The sequence below is a fragment of the Natator depressus genome, chromosome 5, assembly GCF_965152275.1.
Source record: "Natator depressus isolate rNatDep1 chromosome 5, rNatDep2.hap1, whole genome shotgun sequence".
NCBI classification, from domain to species: Eukaryota; Metazoa; Chordata; order Testudines; family Cheloniidae; genus Natator; species Natator depressus.
Genome location: NC_134238.1, coordinates 76,064,420 through 76,085,689, shown reverse-complemented (window position 1 = coordinate 76,085,689; position 21,270 = coordinate 76,064,420). Strand labels below are relative to the sequence as shown.

The window sequence follows — 21,270 nt, the reverse complement described above, 5'->3', positions numbered from 1 at the left end:
ATTTTTATCACCATTTAAGTTACAGCAGCTGGAAAGCAACATGGTGGTAAAAAACAGTCCAGCAGAGAGAGCCCTCTCTGCACTATGGCTCCTACTATTTCTAACACCGATTCCACTGAAATTGTTTTGCATATGTGGCAGTAATGCCCTTAGTGCGCCTTTATCTATCTAACAAAGGCACCAGGTCCTGCAAATGCACATGCTTATCATTTCATCAATTGAAATTAATAGGACTCCTCCTAGTAAAGTGTTATACAAAAGGTATTCATTTTCTTATTTATTATTATTATTAATTGGATGGTAGCTTAGTTAAGCATCCTTGTATTGTAGGATCAAGTCCAATATTTATACTGAAATTATTTTAACCAGTATTGTGCAACTGGACAATGTTTATGTTATTGCAAAGAGTAGGTGGCAGATGTGCCCGGAACCAGCTTTGCATGGCACTGTTAGTAGGTCGCTAACCTGAAGTTTCAGGATAGTTAAGAGAATCTATGTAATTGAGGCAAGAAATTCCAGCCTGGCACTGACACAAGACTGACAAGGTCACGTGAAAAACCCTCACTAACAAACCAGGGCTGAAGGAGCCCATTCTAATTCTGTCCCATTCCTTTGAAATGATTCATTAGCAAACATTTGCACCTGTAACAGACACTGAAACCACACCAGTCTGGAGTTTGTCTGTGCTTCATGGATGTTTAGTTACTCCCAGACAGTGAAACAGTCTGATCTGATCCAAACACAGTGTTTATACGTTTTTTTAAAGCAGGAAGGGGAAAAAGTCAGGTCAAATACCCTTCCTCTTCTCCTGGCTCTTCCAGGGAAAGCACAGCTTTAGGGGACACTTGCCTGGCCAGGTTTATTTATTCTGCTGATGGGCTAAGTCTCTCCCATGTGAAATTTCATTTTTCAATGAACACTTACTCTGGGAGGCAAAGTTGTAGTGCATTTCTCGTGTGACTCATGCAGAAAACCAGTAATGGATAGGCAAGAGTTTATTTGCTGAGGGGTTTACCTCAATTAAAAGGGCATTAAGGATACTTGACTGTTGCTTAAATCCTCCGAAGTGGCCGTATCGTGGGAGATATTTTGGCCAGAATATTTCCCAGAAACATGTTTCCGCTCTTACTAGGCGCTCACCCTCAGTCTCCCCAGTCTTGATGAGCTAATAGCATTTTTCCTTTGCATAGTTTGGCATTGCCCCACGGCCTGGCAGGCTGCGTGTGTCTGAGGGCCTCGAGGTGCCTGCAGGCTCGCCCCAGCTCGAGACGTGCAGCTAGAGGTGTATATATACCGAGGGAGGGATCCTTTTGTCTCCTTCTCCCTGCAAGGAGGCTCGGGCCGCGGAGGGGAGGCAGCGGCGGGGCAGATGTGAGGCGCTGTCAGACTCGCACGTTCCCCATCGCATTACGTGAGCAAACAGCGGCGGAGCAGCCTGCCAGGCGGGCTTGTGTAACTTTGCAAATGTGCCAGAAAGTTTAAAATCCCTCAGCCCTCCTCCTCCCGCCTCCAGTCCAGACCCCAGAGAAAGCCGGAGGACGATGAGAGGCGGGTCGCTTGCTGCTGCTGCTGCTGCTATTCAGAGCCGTGCCCTGTAAACACCCCGGGAGCGGAGAAGCTCCCTCCTTTCGGAAGGTCTCTGCCTCCCCGGGCCGCCTGCGGGGATCGAGCCTGGCTGCGGCCAGCGGCGTTTGGCGAGTGACCTTCGCGCCCGGCCGGGGCTCTTGAAGCGGGGAAGATGCACGTGGCGCTGCCCGCGGCTTTGCTCGCCCCGCTGCAGGTGTGGGTGTACCTGAGCTGCACCTGGCCCGCCGGCTGCCAGCCGCCGCCGCGCCACAACCCGCCGGCGCCCGCCGCCTGGAGGCAGCGGATTCAGTGGGAGAACAACGGGCAGGTGTACAGCCTGCTGAGCCTGGGCTCCCAGTACCAGCAGCCCCGGCGCCGGCAGGCAGCGGCCGCGGGCAGCCCCATCCTGCTGCTCCGAAACAACGCCACCGCCCCGCGGGGGGCTGCTGCTGCTGAAGCCGGCGCTGCCCAGCCGCCGGCCGGAGCCGCCAGCAGGGGCTCGGGCGCTCGCCACTGGTTTCAGGCCGGCTACCAGCCGCCCCCCGGCGGCACCGCAGGGCAGAGGAGCCAGGGAGCCGCGAACGGTTCAGCCAGGAGCCCTCCCCAGGGGGCGTCTCGGCCCAGCGCCCCCCACAGCTCAGGCGCCGGCTCCAGGAGGGGCAACAGCACCAGCCCCGGCGCTGGCAGCCCCCCGCCCCTGAGCAATCTGAGAGCCGGCCGGGAAGATGCCATGGTCGGAGACGATCCCTACAACCCCTACAAGTACACGGACGACAACCCCTATTACAACTACTACGACACCTACGAGAGACCCCGCCAGGGCAGCAGGTACAGACCCGGCTATGGCACCGGCTACTTCCAGTATGGTAAGAGCCCCCCCGCACCTCTCGAGCACGAGCAGTAACACCTCGCCCCGGGCTCCCGCAGGGGCCCCGCCGCTAGCTCCTAGCTGGGCTCCCCGCCGCCAACCCAAACGCCAGCACAGCACATAGCGATGGGCTTTGGCAGTGGGCTCACATCCCAGCATGCTCTGGAGAAATGACCAGCCCTGCCTGCCCCACACACGAGGCAAACAACTGACGCGGTCCTAGGATTCCTAGGATCATATGGTGGTGGTAGGGGCCCGAGAGCCCTCAGGATTTACGAGGCGAGAGGCTGGCAGCAAACAATAGGCTCTGCCTGTCCAGCGAGAAGCCTAAATGGTTCTTGTGACCTAAAGTGTGGCAGGAGCCTTTGGCCAAAATAACTCCTCCTAATGCTTGAAAGTGAAACAAAACGTTGGCAGACATGTTCTGGGTTTGATCGTGCTGTTGTGTGGTTGGTTTGATGAACTGCAGGTCTCCCTGACTTAGTCCCGGATCCCTATTACATCCAGGCATCCACATATGTCCAAAGGGTGTCCATGTACAGCCTGAGATGCGCTGCTGAGGAGAACTGCCTGGCAAGGTAGGCATCTCTGCTGACTTCTCCTTTACATTAGCCTCAGGCACTTGCTCCAGTTTCTTCCAGCCTGGGTACCCAACAGCAAGGAAACCAGGAGGGAGTAGGTAAAGATAGAGGCCTTGATAACAGGTCCTGAGTCTAGCTTCTTTTGTGGCCTTCTTATAATTTTTCAACAACAGACAACAAGAGAGGGTAATATACTAGCCCTGATTTTTAAAAGTGACAAGTGCTTTTAGGTGCCTCTATTTTACAAAGATTAGCTCATTTGAGATGTTTTAAAGGAGCCTGATTTCCAAAGGGTAGGTACTGGGCCCTTTCTGAAAATCAGGCCTTTTTAAACATCGCTGAAGATAGGTATATTAAAGCACTTGTCACTTTTGAAAATCTTTGTCCCTGATTTTAGCTGGAATCTGATCTTTTTCAACTCTCTCCTTTAATGTGAATAAATCATCTTGTTTCATTTTTAAAAAGGCACCATTTGTGTGGGTTAACAAAATACTGTACGCACTATTCTTAGGCAGATGCAATATACCATCTGTGAGACAATCTAGCAGAAAAATATTTGCGATAATCTTAGAATTTGAGAAAAAAAATTCTTTACTCGTGAGTTGTCCCTATCCCCTTGGCAAAGAGAGATTTTTCCTGTTTTGACTGGAACTGAAATTAAGATGGCTGAGTTTCATAAATTTAACTTGTAGAGTACCTTACCCGGCAAAACAACTTTGTTTATTCACCAGTTTCATAAACTGGTTGTAGCATAGCATTAAGGAAACATTTTTGTTAGTTTGCTGCAGGAAAACCAGCAAAGGGTAGCACAGAAGGTTGTTTATGGTGGTCTCACAAAAATGGCTATTTAAAATTGTTCTTGATGGTAGATTGGTAGTTAAAAATTTAAAAGGTTAGATTATAATTATTTTAAGATAGACCACATCTGGGACCAAAATGTCTTGATTGTAGCCTTTTAAACTACAATGGAAACAAAATATACTGTGGCCATGAGATCAACTACAAGATATTGTGTTTTACAGAAACTACTGAAAAACAGTTTTTCATGCTAAACAAGGACATTTTTACAGTTATCCATTGTTAAAGTGATCTTATGCTCTTGGCTATTGTTAAACACCATTGGTTAGAAACTCTTTGATATTTAGGGAAATCAGTGCTCATCAGGTATCAGATCCTACTCTTACTGAAATCAGGGACAAAATTAACATCAACAGAAGGACTGAGTCCTAGAATGTTACTAAAGCCTGCATCCAATACCAGAAGCTCCTAAGCACACCACAGAGCATTCTTGAATATCCTTAGCTATTAAAATTAATGGGGTTCAGGGCAGTGATGAGCTGCCAAAATCTTAACTGGTTCCCTCCTCACCCCACAAGGGGGTCACTGCCTCCTGCCCCATCCAACCCCCCACGTTCCTTGATGCCCCCCCCCCGGACCCCTGCCCCATCCACCCCCCTCCCCTGTCTGCCCCCAGAACCGGGCAGGAGGGTCTCGTGGGCCACCATAGTGTGTGCCCACCCCACCCCTAAGAGCCAGAGGGACCTGCGGGGGGCAAGTTGGGGAGTCCCGGAGGTGCTTACCTGGGGCAGCTCCCAGGAAGCATCCGGCAGGTCCCTCTGGCTCCTAGGGGCAGGGGAGCATAGCTAGGCAGGGAGCAGGGGGAGTGACCGCTCCCCCCACTGATCACAGCAAAAGTGGTGCCTACTCCGTGGGTGCTCTGGGGCTGGAGCACCCATGGGGAAAATTTGGTGGGTGCAGAACACCCACCAGCAGCTCCCCACACCGCACCTGGCCCCAGCTCACCTCCGCATCCACTCCTGAACGCACCGCCCCGCTCTGCTTCTCCATGCCCCCCCCCCCCCGGGCTGAGAAGCAGACAGTGGCTTCACACTCAAGCAGAGGGTGGCGGAGTTGAGCTGGGGTGAGGAGTGGTTCCCCTGCGCCCCCCCCCCCGTGTTACCTGCTGCGGTGTGAGCGGCCCTCCTTGCGTCCCCCCACCCCAGCTCACCTCCGCCTCCCTGGGCCTGAGTGTGAAGTCGTCGCCTGTTTCTCAGCGCGCCCCGGCTTCCCGCGCAAACAGCTGATTCGCGGGAAGCTGGGGGTGGGGGTGGAGAAGCAGAGCAGGGCGGTGCGTTCAGGGGAGGAGACGGATGCAGAGCGGTGTGCTGGGGCTGGGGGTGGGGAGCTGCTGGTGGGTGCTCTGCACCCACCAAATTTTCCCCTTGGGTGGTCCAGCCCTGGAGCACCCATGGAGTCGGCGCCTAAGGCGCCACTTTTGGCCGGTTAAATTTAGAAGCCCTTTTAGAACCGGTTGTCCCTTGTGGAACAATCGGTTCTAAAAGGGCTTCTAAATTTAACAACCGGTTCTAGCGAACCAGTAGGAACTGGCTCCAGCTCACCACTGGTTGAGGGTGCTCTGCAACTTGCTAGTTATCACATATAGTCACAGAGGGTTGAATGCTAGATCATAAGCTAAGAAGAAGCAATTTTGAGTGTCTGCTTAATATTTTGTAAATATACTTACGCCTCTTTTTATATCATTGCAGTTCAGCTTACAGGGCAGATGTCAGAGATTATGATGCTCGAGTGCTTCTGAGATTCCCCCAAAGAGTGAAAAATCAAGGCACATCAGACTTCCTACCAAGCAGACCCCGATATTCATGGGAGTGGCACAGCTGTCACCAGTGAGTGAAGTGTCCAGTATGGTACCTTCTACTTATCTTTTTCATTTGTTAATTGTAATGTGATATGTTTTGTTTCTGTCTAGGGGAAATATAGCTTTTTTTATATAGGATTTTGTTCTCCCCTCCCATTTTATGGTAATAGCTCATTATATAGCTACGCATGTGAGGATGAAGAATTGAAATGATCAAATGAAAATAAATAGTTCATACTCACATACAAATGTGAAAATCTGGAAGCCTGTGCAATTTTGAATCAGTTTAGAATATTTGGTCACATATCCAATCTATAACATTCAATTCTGCATAAGTCTGTTGTCCATTTATATTAAATAGAACCAACCAGTGAACTTAAAAAAAGTTATAATTATAGTTCATGCACCAAAATGTATTTTTTACTTTCACATTCACTAAAAAAAAAAATATTCACTGAATGTGTCATTTGGTTCTCTAGGGGCCCCATTATTTCATGAGTCAAGGAACATTTTCCTCAATATTGAAAAGAGGAATGGGAATGGTCCTTAACAAGCACTTGTACCGATATAAAGCCTTAGGGTGATATCTCACTATCATCTTCATCTGAAAAGAACTGGAGTTTTACATAAAAAGTGATGCCACAATGGATGCCATTTAGCTCTGATATACAGTGCGCCACTATCACCTTTGCAAGGCAAACATTGATAGACATGTGGCAAGACAAACATTGGAGAATATTTGTAACATTTTGGGACCTAATAAAACTGCATATGTGCACTTGTCCTTTCCAAGAGACTTGGTGTATATGAGTTTGCAATCTTGTCCTAAATTTAGATATTTTATATCAGGTTTGTGATACTTTAGGAAAGTATAATGTATTTTCTTCAATTCATTTGAAATATGACTCTACAGTTGTGTGTAGATAATGATTAATTTTAATACAATGACAGAGATAATTTATTCATTGATAAAATGATGACTGAACACTGAATTCCATCTAAATATGTACCACAGAGGTTGCCATGGGCCTGATCCAAAGCCCTTTGAAGTTAGTGGAATTTCTCCATTGATTTCAAGGGGCTTGGGATCAAGCCTGCTGCAATAGGTCAAATTGTAAAATTGTTTATTCCTGATGGAACAAATACTATAAATTCAAATGAAGTCTTTTAAACACAGACCCAGCAAGGCAGATGTTTTATTTATAGTATACAAGCCTTTGGTAAAGCCAGAAAAAACCCCCAACCCTTCTCGCTCTGAAAATGTGTTTTAGTTTTTAAAAATTTAATGTGAAATTGATAGCACTGCAAGCTGAAATCCTTCATCCACAGAACAGATAACCCTTGCCCTGCCAATAGGCCCTATACTGACCAGGGTGCGAGTGGAGTTCTTTCAATACTCATCTAATTCTTGGACTTTGAATATGCTGCCAACAAGAATGCCAATTGTGGGAATGGTTTCTATGGTGTTGATACTGGTCCATTAGTAAATGAACTATAACAACCAATTCATTTCTCAAATGACCTGCCATCAAATGGTACTGTTTAGTCACCATCATTCTCTGAGTCACCTTGTCATCCAAGTTTTTAGCTAGCGATACATTTATATATATATATAAAATGTATGTTTATTTTTCATTAAAAGGTGTTTGAACTATAGTTTATTTAATCTTTTACATACACACAGCATACTGAAATCTTTCTTAAGCAACAGTAGCAGAATGCTACTCAGACAAGCTGCTGATTTGTTGGTTCTTGCTAGTTTGCTTTCTTCATCTATGTGAGAAAAGTAGAACCATAGAACAAATAGGTGCATCACAGCGAGTGTGTGACACCTAGGACACTCACTCTCTCTCACTCACACACACACACTCAGACTGGAATAGTGCACACTGTGAAACAACCAAAAATATGTTTTTGCAGAACACCTTAACATTATCGAACCAGCAAGACTTTGAATGTCAGTTTATACATTTGAATGTAAGTAGCAATTCCTTCAGATAATCCAGTCTGTAATATTAGTACACAGAGGATGAATCTCTAAACAGAGTAGATTGTCCCCCAAACATGTGACATTTTATCATTATATTTGCAAACAATGGAAGTAGAAAAATAACCACAACCCTTCAGCCCCTTCCAGAAATAGCTAACTTGCCTAGAATTTACAATATGTGAAGGTAAGCATTCCTATCCAAACAAACTGTGCCTGAAGGCAAACATTATAAGATGAACCACTCAAGTATGAACAGTTTAAGTGCTTGCTAGTGTTATTAAAAAAGAGAAAACAGGAAATTTTGGGAAAACAAAGCCAATGCAGAGCCATTCTTTTAACGAATTAAAATATGTGATTTGTTTTTATAAGGTTGTGTTTTTATACAATAAAAAAAAAATCTAACAGTGGTGCCACTGAGAAAAATATATTAACCCATTAGTTTTATGTAAGAAAAAATTTGGCAGGGTGCACTATAAGGTAGATTAGATAGGAAACATGATTATTATTTTTATTTAATAATGTTTTGGCAAAATCTGATCTGCCTCTACTAACTGACCTGTGGTCTAATGTCTGTTAGACATTACCACAGCATGGATGAATTCAGCCACTATGACTTGCTGGAAGCAGGCTCACATCGGAGAGTTGCTGAAGGGCACAAAGCAAGTTTTTGTCTTGAAGATACCTCCTGTGATTATGGATACTATAGACGATATGCATGTACAGCACATACACAGGTAAGAAGAGGTGGTTCCAAAGAACCAAGAGATTTTCTTTCTTGCAGTTTGCCTTACTTGAGAGATTTTATGTAACATTACAGGCCCCAATTCTCAGGTGCCTTAATTAGCTATGAGATAATCACCCCAGGGTAGGGGGAATCTGCTGGTGGCATAAAACTAGCATAGCAGCTTTTGTACTCTCCTTTCACTACAGCCCTGTAGAAGGTGTGGCTGCTGGAAGTGGATGGCTGAGGCTTTCTTGTACCCTGGCAGATCTCCTGGGGCCATTGACAGCTGATGTACATTAAAACAGTCCTCAAGCTACTCTGATTTAGATTGCGGGACTGGCCATCACACAGCAGGCCCAGGATCAGGGGCAGTGAAGAAATCCTTTAAGGTCTCGTTCCGCTTCTCTCATCCCAATCCACATTCTGCTGTCCATGGCTGCAGTCAAGGATCAGAGCTAGTGTTCTTTCTTCTCAGAGCCTGATAGTGCAAGGTGCTGTGTTTCATCAGTTCCCAATGCTATCAAAGGAGGTTTGAGGGGATTCAGTACATCACAGCATCATGCTCTGTGCATGCATGTAACAGACCTTCAAATTAATGGGAACTGTGTGAACATCATGGGCAAACTATATCCCTTTTTCTGCAGAGGTAGTAATTTTATCCCTGAGAAATGCCAAATATGTTCCCATGGTGGATGTGTCCATATTTAAATCTTAAGTATAATGAATTATCTACAATATGTAAAGTTTGTGTAGGGGTTTTAAAAATAGTCTCTCTCTGTGTAGGTTACAGCATTCACCTAACATATATATTTTACAGCTGGAGTACTTGTGTCACTAGAGTCAAGGTTGTGTCAGCATTCCCACTGTAAACCCATATTTTTAGGGGTTGTAATTGGACTGTAAAACTTTGCTCCAGCCTCAAACTTGGCACGTGTAAGTAGGGCATAAGCTGATTACCAGCGGGGGTCAGGAGGGAATTCCTGCATGGCTTTGTCTTGCATAGTTAGGTGACTTATGAGGATTTTTCCACTAAAGCATCCTATACTGGCCACTGCTGAGAATACCAGACTTGATGGACCATTGATGTTTTCCAGTGTGGCAATTCCTATATTCCTAGCAACAAAGTGGGAGGTTTTTTGGACACACAGATCTGGAAAAACCTCTGCTGCCATTTTGGATACCCTCTGAATTCTTGCAGCCATTTCTGATGTTTCAAAACCTGTATTTGCTTGAAGAGAAAAACCCTATTAGGCCATTTTCTGCAGAACTAAAGCTATAGACAAAATACAAAGACAGCTCTTTAACTCCATGAGCTTCCTATGACAAGAGAGTACTTTACTCTTTGCACTGGATGCAGAATTCATCTATGGCCAAAGCCAACACTCTTCTTTGAGGTAGTCAAGATTCTAGTGGCAATTAAATTCACACAAATGAGTTTGGAACTGGAGATTAGGATTCACTGAGCATGCACCTCATGTCCTAACTCACGGGGGAAAAGTTCTTTCTTGATTTTTCTTATATTCAAATAAATTTAGAAGGAAAATGGTTTAAAATGGAGCTGCCCAGACAAGGAACAGGAGCAGTGTATCCCTCCCCAACTTATCCCACAAAAATGGTGATATTTTCTGCTGAATTGGTCTCTAAGATTCTAAGTCTTAAGCAGCAGCTATAAGAACTTCCTCTTCAGATAGAAGGGATCCAAAATGGCATTTGCAAATAGTATGTCTAGGACTTTATCGGTGCTGTACTGTCTCATGCAGGACCCTCCTTACATCTGCCAAACTTTTCAAGTGGCCTCATATGTTTCTCCCCAATGGACCAGAATAACTCCTTTTGTTTCATTTAATCAGGTAAATAGGTAAGGAAAAATCTCAGGTGTTTATTTGAACTGTACCCATGCTTCTTGGGCCTGGAAATCCAGGATTAAAATATCGCAAGATTTCCAGTACTTCCTGCTTCCTGTCAGGCTGAAAATACTGTGAGACCAGCCTCCCTCATAATAATTCAGCAATGCTGGTCCCAAGCTGAATCAGAAAGTGATACATGAAAAAAGACAATAGGAAAAATGATAGCCAAAACTTTCTGAACCTCAAAAGCCATTCAATTGAAATTCACAGAGTTTTAGGTGTAGATTTTGGTCAGTTCTTATCTTTTCTGAAATGATTCCTTCAACTCTTGCAAATAAGCGACACTTCAGGGAATACTGTCAGATAGTACTTAAATATAGCTATTTTAAATTTCAGGTATATGTAATCAGTAAATACCTATTATATTAAAAAAGTGTATAAATAAGACTAGTTCAAAGTTTTCCATTGAAACTGTGTTTTGCTGGAAAACTGGGTTCTCAACAAAATATTTTCTGGGAAATGTGTCTGCTTTCCACAGAAAATTTTGATTTTTAATCAAACTGATCACCTGAAAATTTTCAATTCTGAAATGGAACCATGCTGGCCCAGGGAATTGTAGTTTATCCCCTATAGTTTGGATGGGGATCCCAACCTATATCTCCCATCATGTCCTATGATGCACAGCCTCCCCTCAACAAGAGGGGAGACAGTGGTGCATCATGGGAGATAGAGATATAGTCCCTTGGGAAGCCCAGTCTAATAAGAATGGGAACATGAAATGCCTGAACTACAAATCCCATGAGCCTCTGCAGCAGCATTTCAGAATTGAAATATTTCTGGTTTTGACCAAAATATGTGTTTTTGATTTTCATCCAAAACTTTCCATGAAAAACAACCCCTATTTTCCAACCAGCTATAACAAATACCTATTTATCCAAAAGAGCAGAATAGCTTGTAAGTGATGCTCCAGTCTCAGAGATAAGCATTGTAATTACTGGTACCTATTTATGAATAGTTTTATCTTTAATTTTCTTATGTGGTAGAAACAAAGAAAAGTTAATACAACTGCTCTGTCAGAGCTAGGCAGTACTATTTAAACAAATAAAACTCAAAGTTCAGATTCAATGCTTAACTCATTCGTTTGTGCCCTTTTCCCCAATGATGTGCACGAAGGAAGTATCGTGGCGTTACCTGAATTTTTTGACTGGGGTTAGTTTGTGTCTGTGTTAATGTTGTTGTTTTCTGAAAATATATTCCTTAGACTCCTTTGCTTGTACATTTTTAGGGACTGAGCCCTGGTTGTTATGACACCTACAATGCTGACATAGATTGCCAATGGATTGATATTACAGATGTAAAGCCTGGAAACTACATACTGAAGGTATGGGGTGTGTTTTAAGAAATCATAACTATAAACCCCTTTAAATCAGCACAGCAGGTTATCAATCCAAACCCAGTTGTAAATGGCATTTTCCTTCCTTCAAGGTTAGTGTAAACCCCAGCTATTTGGTACCAGAGTCTGATTACTCCAACAATGTAGTACGCTGTGATATCCGCTATACAGGCCATCATGCATATGCCTCTGGCTGCACAATTTCACCGTAAGTAGATTCCTCTTTCTCTGTAACTACTTTACATTCATAAAATTAAGATTAGCAAATAGGTTTATGGTGTCAAGGTGAATTTTCCATTGAGTAAATAATTGCCAAATGAGTTCTAGCGATGCAAACTTTGTAAGTGGATGATTTAATACTTAGTGTGGAATGTGCTAGTTTTCGGTTACAGATGGAACTTAGGTTCTTTTTTGTGGGAGGAATGGGAATGATTATTTTGCCATTTACAACTGCATATCTTTCAAATTATAGCTACTTGTAATTAAGCTATTTTCTTCAATCTTCCATCAGACCCATAGAACCATTTAAGATGGAAGGCACCTACAATAGTTTATCAAAATCCATTCCTCTCTTAGCACAGAACACCTACTAAAATTCTTGTTAGAAAAGTTTGTTTCTGCACTCTTGATTTCAGGATTTATAGGGACTTTAAAATTGCTGCTCCTACCTGGATTCCCAGCTGTTCTCCCTGGCTCAACTCCCTTCTTGAATTTGCAGCCACAAGGCTCCTGATGCTTATCCAATTCCCATACAGAGCATTCACACAACGCTGTTGAACAGATTGCTGAGGGCCCCTTGAAACACTTTGTTCAAAACAAAGCAAAAAACCACATACAGTTATGTATTACTTTCTCACTGCTACAGCAAGGCCCTCCCCCCCCCGGGAACAGTTCTTCCAGCAACACCTCATTTACTGTTTCATGTTAGCTCTCTTGGTGTTCAAGCAATGACCCTTAACTATGTCTGGCCACAAATTGTTTTGTAAAAAGCAAATGTACATTGAACAAAATCAGTGTTTCCTTTGTACTTTAGCTTAACATACCCTCTGAACATTACACAGAAAAATAAGTACTATGTTATAACCACATATAGAGTGAGCTTTCCAGTTATTTTTATACATGATTACAGAATCACATTATTCATGTGTGACATTTAGTGGTTGATTTAATCTGACTGGAAATAACAAATGAGAGCATTAATCTTATGTAGAAACCTTGGTGACATTATTAGTTTTCATTTATTGCTTTGGAATTTAAATAAGTGACCAGTGTGGATTGACAGACCTACATTAATGGGTCTTCACACTGATCTCATTTGGATGTTGCTTAATTACTATGTCATGGAGCACATCACTCACTGCTGGACTGGCGCCTCCTCCTGGTCGTTCTGGGGATTAGCTCGAGGCCAACACCCACGTCTGCGTCACTCCTTCCCCACAGTCCACCTGCAACCCCTCTCGCGTCAGGAACTGCAGAATCCTCTTAGTGGCTGAGCCCTCCAGCCATGTCACTATCCGTTTTCCCCCCTTCCGGGTGAGATTTAGTTCCTTAGTAGTCCAGCCACTTCCCCAGTGGCGACTGTAGTCAACTGTCCTGCCACTTCCCCAGTGGTGGGGATCCAGGCCCGCCCACTGCTCTGGGTCCCGGCCCAGGAACCCTCTGAACCGCAGTTACTGCGTTCCTTTGCTTCTACTATCACTGCATTTCCCTGGGCCACTTCCCTGTAGCCACAGCACCCTCATCAGTCTCAGCAGCCAATCTGGAGCTCCTTCTGTCTTCCTGCCTGCATCACTCTGTCCAAGATGCTACAGGTTTGCAGCCTACTCAAGACACAGTCCTCCCTCCTTAAACAACAGGCAGCTACTGACCCTGCTCTGCTCTAAGGCTCTTTTTAACCCCTTACCGGCCAGTGTGGGGCAGATGCCCCATCACATGCCACTTGTAAAGTTTATCTCACTTTGAATGTACTACAAAGTCCTTTGTACTGGGAAATCAAACGCTTATCAAGCAGGGCTAAAATGGCAAACATTTGTGTCACCCCTATGTGAAGACCTAGGTTCATATCACACCAGTCACAACAAAGAATAAGACAGGTCCATCAGTGGCCATTAGACAAAATGGGCAGGGACTCAACCCCATGCTCTGGGTGTCCTTAAATCTCTGACTGCCAGAAGCTGGGTCTGGATGACCGGGGACTGATCACTCAATAAATTGCCCTATTCTGTTCATTCCCTCTGAACCACCTGGCACTGACCCAGAACTGGGTCGCAGAGGCTCTGGTCAGCACCACTGACCAGGCCGTTAAAGGTCCCATCAGCAGTGCTGCTCGACTAAGGCAGGCTAGTCCATACCCTGGAAGCGGCTAGCAGCAGGTCTGGCTCCTAGGCAGGGGGCCATGGGGCTCTGCACGCTGCCTCCGTCCCGAGCACCGGCTCCGCCTAGCCAATGGGAGCTGCGGGGGGCGGTGCCTGCGGGCGAGAGCTGCGCAGAGCCACTTGTGTGGCTCTGCCGAGGAGCCAGACCTGCTGCTGGCTGCTTCCAGGGCCCAGCGTGAGGTATCCCCACTGCGCCACTGACTGGGAGCCACCAGAGGTAAGCCCACGCCCCAATCCTCTGCCCCATTCCTGAGCCCCCTCCAAACCCAGAACCCTTTCCTGCACCCCAAGCCCCTCATCCCTGGCCCCACCCCAGAGCCTGCACCCCCAGCCCAGAGCCCTGACCCCGTCCTGCACCCAACCCCCTGCCCCAGCTGAGCCCCCTTCCACACCCTGAACCCCTCATTCCCAGCCCCACCCTGCAGCCCTCACCCTGTGCCCAGGGCTGAGCCCCTCCCTCACCCGAAACCCCTCATCCCCACCTCCAATGGATCATGGGCATCAATAATTTTCTTCAATTGGGTCACCAGAAAATAAGTTTGAAAAGCACTGGACTAGATGGACCATTGGTCTCACCCAGTATGGCCATTTTTAAGTTCTTAAAAGCAACAAGTTTAATGGCCTTGGCCTAGTCCTTTATTTGTTCTCACCACCAGAGTGTCCATGCTTGTGGGAGAATGAGAAACCGAACAACTGGTGTGCTGCAGGTTATGAGTGGTCATTTTTGGCAGAGCAGTGTGAAGAAACTTTCATGGCATCTCCCTGCACTAGAACTAGCTCTAATCAAAGCCTCCACTAATCGAGCTTCTCTTCACTTGAATTCAAGAAGGGGAGGAGAGAGAAAAGGTTAACTAAAGGGTGTCAGTTAGGGTTATGCATCGTTACTTTGCTTTGTAGCCTCCCCTCACTCAGCTTCCTAAATTAACAAAATACTGTAATGATATTCAAACGTACAAAGGAAAGCAAGTTCTCTAGTTCCTTTTGTGCTGCATGTTAATACTGATGTATAGATATTTAACACAGGTGGGTTAACTTTGTTTAGTACTTGTTTGCTAATGTATGGTATTTAACAAATTTTTCCTTTTTTTTAAAAAAATAGATACTAAGATGCAAGAAAATGGACGAGTCAGTGCCCACTGTTTTGTACTGTAATATCTTTATATAAACTTCAGTAGGATATGAACACTTTACAAAAAGCAAAAAAATTCAACACAAACTTTTATGTGGTTTTGAAGCATAATGGCTGCTTCATAAAATGTGTAACTGGATTTTTAGCATTCAAACTGTCACTTAAAAAAACTATTGCAACGTGTGGGGTTGGTGATTTATGCACAGATTTTCAAATTCTAAAGGAAATTAACTCATTCACAGAAAAATAAGGTTTTTTTGTGTTTTGTTTTAAACTCCACTGGAAATCAGAGTGCAGATAACAGCAGAGTTTGGTCAGTACACTATCTGTGAATGAGCTGTAATCTCTTTAAAAGGTAGCAAAAAGTATAGTACTAAATAAAATGCAGTAAGTAGTAGTAGTGCTGGCTAGCTCAGTGAATGCCAGAACAAAGACCTTCTTGGGAGTGATGCTCCTGCCATTACAGTAAAAGTAATTGGATACATTGGATGCAGAGGAGAAAAGTATCCTCAGTTTTCAAGGAATATTAACATATAGCAGAAAAACGTTCATGTATGCATTAGTTACATCCCATATACGAAATTTATGTTTATTTTACATTTTTAATATATTAGTAGGTAAACCATTTTCTCAAGCTGAATGCATATTGGGGCTTTGGCCATAAGTCTGTTTTACTTTTGGAGTAGAATTAAAGAATTTAGCCACTTTTCTCTGTGAATAGAGATTTTCAAAATGGGGGTCTTAAAAGGATTAATTCAATGCGAGTAAAATGAACTAAGATGAACAGCTGTCCACCAGAAACAAGGCTTCTGAAAGCCACATTGGATAGTCCCTAATAATTAGTTGTAGGAAAAAAAGGCATGAATTGAACAGGCTAACCAATTACAACAACTGACAAAAGGCAATCAGCTCAGAGGCACCACAAACAGAAATAGGCCAAAAGACCTATCAGGGTGTTCTGATTGAGAAAAGGCCTTTTACTTGTATTCTCATTAACATTATTTTACAGTTAGTACTTTACTTGATTCTTAATTGCATATTTGGCTATTCAAAGACTGAAGCTTAAAATATTATACAATATGTATAGAATAATTGTTGGTGTATGCAACAACACAGGAAGTACTTTCGTTAAGTCAATCATGAAATAGTCAAAGTGAAAAACTTTCAGCCCAAATTAACAAGATACATCATGCTGCTTACTGGTGGGGGTTCACAAAAGTAGAATTATTTCACGTATGCAGTTGACCAATCTAAGCTAAAGCAGCTGTGATTTTTGTTTTTTAAACTGTGAAATTATTTCTCACATTGTCCTGATACTTCTTCCGAAGATCACAGATGGTGCAATGCTCAACCTGCAGCTCACAACATGTAAAGCAACAGCCAAAGCTCAAAACCGTTAGAGTTTTAATGGTATATATCTTTATGTATTTGTGTAGCTTGAGGAATACTGGGGTGTTTTGTTACAAGGTTGGGAAATATTTTAAGCAATATTGCCCATTATTGCATGCAGTAGAACCATGCACATTTAATTTTGAAATTGTGTTAGTTATCAGAATATCCTTGAGGACTATGGATCAGCTAGTTATTTCCTACATATATTTTGTTGTTTTAAGATCATCAAATGTTTCTGTCCAAATCACAGTCATGTTCTGGTACAATAAACCTAAACAACTAACATCAACACTTAACCAGACTGACACTGATGACCTAAGAACCATTAACTCATTGAGGGAATGGCCCTTTCTGACTACTCACTCACCTTTCACTTCTGCATGCAGGCTGGGTCCAGTTTACATCTGCAGGCTGCTAAGTTTTCCATTGGTTTTCCTCATTTGGTTGGTAAAGATCATTTTAGTCACTCACCAAGTAGGTATCTAACTCAAGCAATAAAAAGTCTGAAAACTAGACGTGGCACATTTTACTGTAGTAGGGCTTCTATGCACATCAGCAGTTAAAGTTGTGCCATTATCTCTCTTTAAAAAGCACTATTTTCATGTGTTTATAATTGACTGTACCAATATGTTCCAGACTGAAGTTTGGCTTTTGAGGTCTGAGCTCCAGAACAATTTTTGTAAATGGATTAAAAACAAAACAAAACAAACAAAAACGCGCACACACACACAAACGTATGAATGAACAAATGCAGGTACATTTATACCTCCTGCCAAAAGTGATTCAGGCCAAAATTTCCAACCTGCGATGAAGGCTCTGAAGCTGCAGCTTCTTGTGTGTGGGCAACTTGTACACGTGCAGTTGCATGGAAGTCAGTGGATACATCTACACTGCAAACATGTACCCACTGCAGCAAGTCTCAGAGCTCAGACCTAGGCTGGTGCTACAGAGCTAAAAATAGCAGTGTAGATGTTCCCGTTTGGGCTGGAGCTTGGGGTTTGAAACCTGGTGAGGGGAGTGAGTCTCGGAGCCCAAGCTGGCATGTTTTAACACCATAGCACAAGTCCCGCAAGCCTGGTTCTGTAGAGCTAGACTCTGAGAACTGTTGGGGCACAGGACATTTAGGCTCAGCAATTACCGAGGAGCCGTGCAGCCAGGAGGCACTCTGAGGTGTGGTGTTTTAAGAGAGTAGTTCTGGGGGTATTTACTCTGTAGATGCCCTCAGATCTGTGGGATTTTCCTGTAGCTGTGGGGGCATCTGCAGGGTTGGAGAGCCACACCCTCTACTTACCTCCCTACTGGATGATACCTCAAAAACTGTGGAAGTTTAAAAAGGAAGTTTGCTGAGTATCTTTGGCTCTCCTGTAGGAAGACGCATTCTGGCCTTTAGTGCAGATGCTTGGGCTGCCAAATGATCCACTGATTTAAGAATCTTTAAGTACTCATTGACATGATAGGTTGGTAAGGTGCCATCGACACCATCATTGGTAAATGAACACATTTTACATGTTGATCTGATAGACAATGGAATTTCTTTTCTTTAGCTAAATGCTGTACAAGTTTTAAAACATTTGTTTTAAACAATGGGAAAAGAAATGAAATTTGCACACTGTTCAAGAGTACACGAATGGTCTTGCTTAAATCAACAAAAGCTAGGAATGTCAGAATTAAAGTTGGAAAAATTAACACAACCTGTTCTTAACTAATCCTGCTGAGCTGTAATGTAGGAGTAGAGAAAAGTTGATTTACAAAGCTTATGAGTGAATGTTACTAAATGTGGGGAGTTGCTGGCCATAATTCTCAATATCTTGGTCACTGCAGGTTTGATCCAGATACCTTAAGTCTACTTTTTTCATGCTGCAATATATTTAAAGGGAATGCTTGCTTTTTTGTAGGAAATCTTTATACATTGTTTTGATGTAAGAGTTTATTTTATAAAACAAATTTTATTGTGTAATCATTTTTACTAGGCTTTGGGCCTATTCCTGTGGTCTTTGAAAAGGAGCTTTGCCCTTGATCTCAAAGAGCGTAAGATCAGTCCAAGAGTTTGCAAAATTTCAGAAGTACAGAAATGCTTCTCTTGCAGTTTCAAATTTCTTTTGAAAATGTTAGAGTGTGCATGAAGCAATTACCTCCCACATTTCAGGTCTTTAGAGAAATGTTGCATATAAGGAACATTCCCATGCAACAGACTCATTACAAGACAGCTTTGCTATATTTGTAAAATCTTGAAATACATGTTTGATAATAGGTGCATATTTCTAGACAAAAGTATTAAAAGAATGAGAGATTGGTCATCAGTTGAACCAACAGATCATGTAGATGATATTTTTTATGTTGCACACCCAAGTTTACTATGTAGTATTGAATGGTGTGTTCACCGAAGTTTACCTTCATAGTCCTTTTATATATCTGTTTTTTCAGTTGTACCTGTTCATACCAAAAGGGTTATTTTCATTCATAAAATTGAAAGTGGTCTATCCTGTGCCTCACATTATGCCAAATATGTAGGGTCTTTTTACATTCCCCAGATTAAAAAAGGTGCTGAAATAACTTGAATTAAAACCAAGAAGTGTATGCTAATAGGAGGTTATTTTTTGTTGTTGTTTTAGCAACTAAATGCTACAAATTCAGTGAAATGCCACTTGTTTTTGCAATTTCTTGAAGGAGTTTTCAATGTTTCCTTCACTGTTTTCCAAGAATCTTAATTTTAAAACCTCTATCTTTATTTGAAGAGCTTTTATTTATAATATTCAGACACTAGCTTTGTATTCTTCATTGCACTTTCATATTCTTGTGTTACATTGCCTGTATTATGGTTGCAAGTTTGTGAAAATGACTTGAATAAAATGTTTCAAGTGTTCACACGGTCTATTCTGCTGCACCTAGGTTCAACATGGGCCTGATCCCTTTGTCACTGAGGTCAACTGGAGTCTCTTCATTGTCTCCAGTGGCGCTTGGCTGCGGCTACATATGCGTCAAAATGGGAATGATTAAAGTTTGGCAAAGTTATAAGCACCTTATAAGTCTTATAATGGGAAGTGTCAGGCAACCAGCAGCAATATCAGCTCTGCTTATAATACACAAGAATCCAGCACAAATACAGAACATGTTTACAAATCTTAGGACTGGGTTCCAAATTCACTTTTGGATGTAGATCTTTAAAACTCAAGAATACTCTGGGACCCAATTGTCTGAGATGGTTCTTTATCTCATCATGGCAATTAAGCCAGCTGGGATTAGTGAAATGTATGAATGTTTTAATAAGGTGATCCTATGAAGTGCTTGGGCCTGTGCTAACTTTTGTTTCTCGGGGGTGCCTGTGCCCGCAAAAGAGGAGGGGTGAGGGACTGGGGATTTATTCTTTTACCCACAAGTGCTTTCTTCTAGCTACAAAAAAAGGAAGCAGTCAATACTTGTTTGGCAAGTGAGGTTACATGGCAAATTCCTGAAAAAATGTACAGAGTACAGTGATACCATACCACATTTAACTTCTGTAATTAGGAGCAGGAAGTAAAGGTCTTCTAGTATGTCCACACAGCATTTTGGAGCAAGCCTCAGGCCTCTGAGCCTGAGCTCCAGCCTAAGCTGCAACGTCAAAGTACTGTCTCTACAGCTGTTTTTGGAACGCTAGCGTGAGCCCTGCTATCTCGCACTGACTCCAAAATGCTGTGTAGTCATACCTTTAGTGTTTCCTGGCATCTTCCCCTCTGTAAATATTTTGAAAATGCCCATCATTCACTGTAAACAATTGCTCTTCAAGAAGTATTTCCTAAGCCCAGGCTTAGTTCATCTGTGACAGAGATGGTTTCACAGCATTAAGAGAGGGTGTGAACGCAATAAGAAGCAGGGAAATCACTCCAACTTTCCCTTCATTTTGGCCAAAATTTTAAGAAGGGGCTCCTGCAACATTCTCCTTATAACAAATCCTGTTGGGAAGTGCTTGCTGCCAGGACCCAAGTCTAAACACTCAGCGTTCAGAGGCAAAAGCATAAACAAAATGAGGGCCCCATTTGGAATTTGCTCTCCCTGGACGCCAGTCAAACCCAAAGTGACCTTCAGGCCATGATGAAAGATATTTCATTTAGGATTTGAAAACTTTTTTTGTGCTCTACTCTCTGTCTTTAAAGCCTTAGCCACCACATTATTTCTATAGTAATTGTCAATCTGTCTTTTTAGAGTATCAAGGAAAATAGAAGTGAATAAAAGACACTATTTAGATACAACGATGTTCTGTTACTTGGAGCAGATACGCTTTGTGGAACCACACACCAATAATATAGTGTATGTTATTTTGTCATTTGACTTGGGTAAAATTCTGATGTGAAGTAGAAACAAAATAAAAAGCAGAAACCAGAACTAAATTACCACATTGAAACTACGCATGAAAGTATGTCCATTACACTAGTGCCTAATAATACAGGAATGGTGGGATGATCTATCCTACAGCTAGATCAACATTCACACTGTACTAAGGACACACTGTTAGCAATCATCTAACCAGAGCACCAGAGGAAACAGAGCATAAGCCTAGAAACCAGTTTGAAGAATTCATTCCAAACAACAGATACCATAAGGAAATGAGTGGGCTTAGACCCTCTAACATGCCTGGCTCCATGTAAGCCAGAGAGATGTAATGGCACATCGCTAACCATCCTGCAGTTCCTTCAGAATTTCAATTTTCATGGAAATACATTTTTTAAGCCGTATGGTTTACCTTCCAAATATGAACTAACGTTGTGTTGTATT

General features: G+C 43.0%; 1 protein-coding gene across 2 annotated transcripts; it reads left to right on the top strand.

The window, feature by feature from the left end:
- Positions 1 to 1,529: 1,529 nt before the first annotated feature.
- LOX (lysyl oxidase) lies at positions 1,530 to 19,339 on the top strand. Of its 2 annotated transcripts, XM_074953023.1 has the most exons (7): positions 1,530 to 2,432; positions 2,904 to 3,012; positions 5,562 to 5,699; positions 8,239 to 8,395; positions 11,518 to 11,613; positions 11,718 to 11,833; positions 15,100 to 19,339. In XM_074953023.1, the coding sequence occupies exons 1-7, from the start codon at positions 1,739 to 1,741 to the stop codon at positions 15,104 to 15,106; spliced, it is 1,317 nt and encodes a 438-aa protein (XP_074809124.1). In that variant the 5' UTR covers positions 1,530 to 1,738; the 3' UTR covers positions 15,107 to 19,339. The 2 variants fall into 2 exon arrangements, with proteins under 2 accessions (XP_074809124.1, XP_074809125.1); XM_074953024.1 differs by lacking the exon at positions 15,100 to 19,339 and having other exon boundaries at positions 11,718 to 11,837.
- The last annotated feature ends 1,931 nt before the right edge of the window (positions 19,340 to 21,270 follow it).